Source organism: Physeter macrocephalus, chromosome 4, assembly GCF_002837175.3.
Source record: "Physeter macrocephalus isolate SW-GA chromosome 4, ASM283717v5, whole genome shotgun sequence".
NCBI classification, from domain to species: Eukaryota; Metazoa; Chordata; class Mammalia; order Artiodactyla; family Physeteridae; genus Physeter; species Physeter macrocephalus.
Genome location: NC_041217.1, coordinates 146,049,297 through 146,055,960, shown reverse-complemented (window position 1 = coordinate 146,055,960; position 6,664 = coordinate 146,049,297). Strand labels below are relative to the sequence as shown.

The 6,664-nt window shown below is 51.7% G+C and overlaps 1 protein-coding gene across 1 annotated transcript in view; it reads left to right on the top strand.

Annotated features, from left to right (window-relative positions):
- The window catches only part of MAST2 (microtubule associated serine/threonine kinase 2), a 272,170-nt gene extending 269,908 nt beyond the window's left edge, over positions 1-2,262 (top strand). The window contains exons 8-10 of the mRNA XM_028488202.2: positions 3-44; positions 181-374; positions 686-2,262. Of these exons, the coding sequence (XP_028344003.1) occupies positions 3-44; positions 181-374; positions 686-2,214 (1,765 nt within the window). The 3' untranslated portion in view covers positions 2,215-2,262. The remainder of the gene's footprint in view (positions 1-2; positions 45-180; positions 375-685) is intronic.
- Positions 2,263-6,664: the final 4,402 nt, after the last annotated feature.

The following is a 6,664-nucleotide window of genomic DNA, read 5'->3' as shown; positions in this document are numbered from 1 at the left end:
GCCCGAAGGAGCAAGCGGAGCCGGTGCAAGGATGGGCAAGAAAGGTGAGCCAGACTTAGCCCAGGGGATCTGCTCTCAGCCACCTAGGTGCTAGTGTGTGCTGGGGACCCCGGCCCTTGGCCCAGTGTGTGCTGTGCCCTGGGCACCAACTCAGACAGCCTCTGACCCCTGTCTCTGCAGCAGAAAAAGGAGCTCCCTGTTCCGGAAGATCACGAAGCAGGCATCCCTACTCCACACCAGCCGCAGCCTTTCTTCCCTTAACCGCTCTTTGTCATCAGGGGAGAGTGGGCCAGGCTCTCCCACACACAGCCACAGCCTTTCTCCCCGATCTCCCACTCAGGGCTACAGGATGACCCCTGAAGCTGTGCATTCAGGTATGAAGGGCTGGTTGCAGAGACAGCCCCTGGGAGGTAGCAGAGTCCTGGGCCCTCTGTGCTTCCCACTCGTCCCACTCTGAAGCTCTCATCCAGCCCACCCCCTTAAGATCCGGCAGTCTTGGGGAGGAGGTGACAGAGGTGGAGGGTGACTTCATTTCTGTAGCCTGGGCTCTGGTTCACTGGTGGAGTAACCTTGATCCTGGGACATTCCAGGCCTAAGCCCTGTTTTGCCCCTCAGTCACTTCCAAGAGCTAACTGCTCTGCCTTTTTGTGTGTGTGTCTCTGTCTGTCTGTCTGTCTGTGTAAAGTGGGGGGAAATTCATCACAGAGCAGCTCCCCCAGCTCAAGCGTGCCCAGCTCTCCAGCTGGCTCTGGGCACACACGGCCTAGCTCCCTCCACGGTCTGGCGCCCAAGCTCCAACGCCAGTACCGCTCTCCACGGCGCAAGTCAGCAGGCAGCATCCCACTGTCACCACTGGCCCACACCCCTTCTCCACCACCAGCAGCTTCACCCCAGCGATCCCCATCACCCCTGTCTGGCCACGGAGCCCAGGCCTTCCCTACCAAGCTTCACGTGTCGCCTCCCCTAGGCCGGCAACTCTCACGGCCCAGGAGTGCGGAGTCACCCCGCTCACCACTACTTAAGAGGGTGCAGTCAGCTGAGAAACTGGCGGCTGCACTTGCTGCTTCCGAGAAGAAGCTAGCCACTTCTCGAAAACATAGCCTTGACCTGCCCTACCCTGAGCTAAAGAAGGACTTGCCACCCAGGGAAGTCAGCCCTCTGGAGGTAGTTGGGACCAGGAGTGTGCTGTCTGGGAAGGGGGTGCCGCCAGGAAAAGGGGTGCTGCAGGCTGCTCCCTCACGGGCCCTAGGAACCCTCCGCCAGGACCGGGCTGAACGGCGAGAGTCGCTGCAGAAGCAGGAAGCCATCCGGGAGGTTGACTCTTCAGAAGATGACGCTGATGAGGGGCCTGAGAACAGCCGAGGTGTACAGGAGCCAAGCTTGGTACCTAACCCAGAAGTGGGCCAGGATCCACTCCTCCGAGGAGCAGGAGCAGGAGAGGGTGAGGAAGAGGATGCCTTCTTGCCCAGGGATCCCAGGAGCCAGGGCCCAGTGGTCCCAGGCCTACTGACAGGGGTCACACTGGGATCTCCCAGAATGGAAGGCCCTAGTGTCCCCCAGAAGAGGCTTGGGATCCTACAAGCCTTTGAAGAGGCTGCCAGCTCCTCATCATCAGCCCCCAACCTGGGTAGGGCTGGACCCACAGACCCCATCCCCCCTGAAGTCTGCTGGAAGGCCCAGCACCTCCACACCCAGGCACTAACAGCACTTTGTCCGAGCTCTTCAGGACTCATCCCCAACAGTTGCTCCACTGCCTCCACCTCTGGAGAGCTGGGCCTGTGGTCCTGGAAATTCACTGTTGAAGGCCCTGACAGGGCATCCCCAACCAGAAAGGCAACAATGAAAGATGGACTGGCCAGCTCCCAGGATTTGGAAACTACAACTCCAGTCCACCCTGCAAACCTGTCTGCCAGACAGGAGGGGAAGTTATGGCCACCCAGTGCCCCTGGGCTGGCCCATCTACCTTGTGAGGTTCCTAGCCAGAGCTGGCTATGGGAGCCTGAGTGTACACAAAGAGAGGAAGAGGAGCCAGCCCTGGGTATCACCAAAGTGCCTGATGCCTCAGGTGACAGGAGGCAGGACATTCCATGCAAAAGCTGCCCCCTCACCCAGGAGCCTGGGCCCAGCCTGCTCCAAAAGGGCCGAGACCCAGGGGGCCCTCAGAAGCATCAGGACTTGGCATTGGCACCCGATGAGCTTTTAAAGCAAACATAGAGGTTGTTTGCCATTTCTTGCACTCAGTCCTGTGTAATACACGCTCTTGGAAACTATCTTTATGTCTTTGGCTTTTTTCTTTCCTTCAGTCAATACAAATGTAACTTAAGGTCCTGTGTTGCTGCTGAGAATGTAATGATGAATGAGACACTGTTGTGGGAGGGTGCCTAAGCCAGCTAGGCTTCCCAGAGACTAGGGCATCTGAGCTCAAACCTGGAGGACAGATGATAGGTAGTAGTTGGCTAGGTTAGAAGAGTGGGGATAGTGTGAGAAAGAATGTCCAGACAAAGAGTACGGCACTTGCCATACACCTGGCATATTCAAAGAGCTGAAAGTAATTCAAACTGGAAATGGGTCTAGTGAGTTAGGCGAGGGCAATATCTGAGAGTCTTCTAGGAGTTTAGACTTTCTGTAGGTGATGGGGAACCAGAGAAGGCCATGTAGCAAGTAATATTCCTGCTTTATAGAGAAGGGAACTCAGGTTTTCAGACATTAACGTGAGCAAGATCATATGGCTCTGGGCAGGGCTAGGATTAGAATCTAGGTCTCTCTTGACTCTAGAACCCACATTTATCTCCTAATTTGGAGTGCTCTTAGCCAGTAAATGAGAAAAAGAGGTGGAGGGAAGTAAAGACTTGAACTTGGGATATATTTAATTTGAGGTACTTTTGGGACATCCAGAAGTTTGGGTGCATGGGTCTGGAACTCAGTAGGGAAATCTAGACTGAAGTTAGAAATCTGAGAGCCATCAATGTGTCAGTAGTAATGCACTAGCATTTAAGGCAAAGAAAGAAGACATCGAGGAAGAGTCATAAAATCCAAAAGTAAAGAGATTTTAAATGGAAGGAGAGCTTACTTGGTAAAATGCTGAGAGGCCAGGTGAAATAGAGAAACTGCCTTCCGTATTTAGTCATAAACCCTTAATGTTTGTAGCCAGTCAGCCCTTCTTGGGCTGTTGTCAGGTAGGCCTTAGCACTGGATATGGACATTGCTGACGTGGGCAGCCCCCAGTGGGTAGGACTGCAGTTGGTGAGTGGGTGGGTGGTGTGGAAGGGACAGGGAGGACAGCTGTGGGACCATTGTTGTTGGAGGAGTCGGGAGATGATGGCATCCCAGGGACAGGAGGTAGGGCTGTGGTAGAGGGCCTCCATGGTGATGCAGGACTCGCCAAACTGCTGTCTTGCACTGACTGTTCTGTAATCCAGTGCCTAGGTCAGAAGGAGAGGCATCAAGAGGCCTAGAGACAGGAAAACGCCTCTGGGTACTGGCTGGGCGTGACATGCATCCTGCAGCTCCTCGTCACCCTGCGTGGGGAAGGCTGTGGCCGCCAGAGGGCGCACCCTGCCTGTGGTGGCAGATGTCTGGCCCCTCAGCCTTCCAGGCCCCTCTTGAACCTCCCTTCCTCCTTCCTTCAGTCATTCACTGACGGCAGATCCTTGGACAGCCTGTCTGGGACACTGGGAACACAGGTAACTAGTTGCCTGGGGCAGCCCCCCGTGTAGGTCAGGATCTGGTTAGAAGCACCATACCATAGGTGAAGGGGGAGGTGCGGGCACATCTTGCAGCAGTTCCTGGGAGAGAGGAACTGCCCCCCTGGGGGGTTGGAAATGGGGGGAAGGAAGGGGTTTGAGAAGAGTAGGCACAGAGGTGCTAAGCACCCTGTAATGCTTAGGGCAGCTGCCCCAAGTGCCAGTGGTGCTCCCCTTGAGAAACACTGCCAGATTAGCCTGACAGGAGGAGCTTCTGGAAGGTAATTCTGGGAGTGGTATAATCAGATTTAGGTTTTAGGAAGATCACTGGCCGCAGTGTAGAGAGGCCCAATTGGAGTAAGCCGACCAGAGAGAAAATGATGTAGTGACCCCTTGTGGTGGTCTAAACTAGGATGGCAACAATGAGGAGGTGTCCCCAGAAGGAGGGGAAGTGTAGGGAGCTGGACGCATAGATCTGGCAGCCATCAGCCAATAGGTGGTAATTAAAGCCATAGGAGAAGATAGGGATTGTACAGAGGACATGTGCAGAAGGAAAAAGGAAAAGGTCCAAGGCATTGGGGTTAGCTGAGTGGAGGGAGCCAAATGAAGAGTAACTGAAGTAGGGGATGAGATCCTGAACTTGGGAGAAGCCAGATGATTTTAAGAATTTTGTGATTTACCATAGGAGCAATTGAAAGTTATTTAATGGTTTTACCCAAGTTCAGATTTGGGTGTTTGTTTTTTTAAATTTTTTGGCTGTGTTGGGTCTTTGTTGCTGCGTGGGCTTTCTCTAGTTGTGGCGAGCAGGCTACTCTTCATTGTGGTGCACAGGCTTCTTATTGCTGTGGCTTCTCTTGTTGCGGGGCATGGGCTCTAGGCACGTGGCTTCAGTAGTTATAGCACACAGGCTCAGTAGTTGTGGCTCGTGGGCTGTAGAGCGCAGGCTCAGTAGTTGTGGCGCACGGGCTTAGTTGCTCTGTGGCATGTGGAATCTTCTCGGACCAGGGATCGAACGCGTATCCCCTGCATTGGCAGGCAGATTCTTAACCGCTGTGCCACGGGGAAGTCCCTTTTTGGTGTTTTGTTTGTTTTGTTTTGAGTTTAGTTTTTTTGTTGTTTTTGTTTTTTGTTTTTAGTTCCCCGACCAAGGATTGAACCTGGGCCCTGGCAGCGCAAGTCCGAGTCCTAACCACTGGACCACCAGGGAATTCAATTCCCCAGATTTCTATTTTGAAAAGATGACTATGGTTGCTATAATGAAAATGAATTTAAGGGAGCAAGAATGATAAAAGGGAGGCCTTCCAGTATTGTTAGAGATAGTGAAAGAGTGAAGTTGGAGAGAAAAGTAGGGTATCTTTGCTATTTAGAAAGTAAAATTGATATGGGTTGGTGGTGGGTTTTATGTAAACACAAAGCAAAGGTATCAAAGATGATGGCTACATTCCTGACCTACATAACCAGATGCATTGTGTATTTCCATTCACTGAAATATGAAATAATGAAAGAACCAGGGCTACGTGGTGACCCTGCATTCAGTATGTTGCATGTGAGGTACCTCACAACATAGGTCTGGACAGGAGAAACAACGATGGGTATAATTGGCCTAGAGATGGTAGGTGAATTCATGGATGTGGATAAAACTGCCAGGGAAAAAGGCATAAGTGAGGTGGCCAGAGGAGCCCAGGAGACTCAGAGTTCAGGAGAATTAAAAGGAACAGTCAGAGATGCAGGAGGAAAACGAGATGATCATGGAGTCAACGGCAGAGTTTTTCACAGAGTAGTCACAACGCTGGTTACTTAAGACATCAAGGAGAGCAATTTCAGGTAGTGGTGGGACCCGTACTGAAAAGCTTGAGGAGGTGAAGAAATAAAGACAGACTTAGATGTTTTTTTAAAAAGGTTAGGCTCTGAAGAGATAACGGATTGAGTAGAGACTGAGCAAGTGGAGTGAGAGACAGCCAACCATGTTTAAATGGATCATCCAGTTGAGAGGAAACAACAGAGAACTCACAGGAGATTCCTGAGAAGATGGGAGAAAATAGGATCCAAAATACACGTGGAGAGACTAGCTTATAGTTGGAGGAGGGCTACCTTTTGTAATTTGACAGGTGAGAGGGAGAGGAGTTATGTGGATGCAGACCAGTTATAGGTTTGGTGGTAGGAAGGTAAGGGAACTCATAGCCAAGCATATGTTTACTCATTAAGTAGACAAAAAGTTTGCAGTCCTGTGGGACACCCAAGGCCCCATTTGAAATATCGCGCCAGCAGGTGGAGTTCAGAAGAGAGGACTGGGCTGGAGATAGATAGGAGTTTGAGCATCCCATGCCGAGAGTGGGAAAAACTCAGAATTAGGGGAAACCATCCGTGGTTCCTAGCAGTGGCCTTGAGGGTGCTATGTAGCTAAGTGCAGTGGGGAGGAAGGACGTAGGCAAGGTCGTTTAGAACAATAGATTATTGCCCTTCAGTCTGATTTGTAATTCAGTACACACGTTAGTGGGGCCTGAGTGACAAGGATGAGAACTGCAGTGCCCTTTGCCCACAGTGCTGGTCACATGTGTGCTGATTATGTTCCCAACATGTAGGAACCTCAACAAAGAGGGTGACGGCCAGGGGCAACAAGAGGACAGACAGACTGTAAGACAGCCCACACCCCTGCCCCCACAAAAGAGCATGCAAACACACTGCTGGGCAGAGACAGGTATTAAGAATCAATTAAGTGGCCTTTCTAATAGGAATGGGGTGAGGACAAAAGGGCTCTCACGTTTAACTTTATCAGGGTTAGTTTCTGAGTCTCCCTGTGTGCTGTGTTGGTGGACAGGATTCTGGCATCATGCCTGACAGGCTTGACTTCCTCTTCAGGGGAAGAAGAGAGCCTCTAGTAACCCCAATTCAGCCCCAGGACTGATCTTGATCTTTTGGTGCCATGGCAGAGAAGGTTTGGGAGCTTCGGGGCTTTTCAATACCCCAGTCCTCTTCCTTTT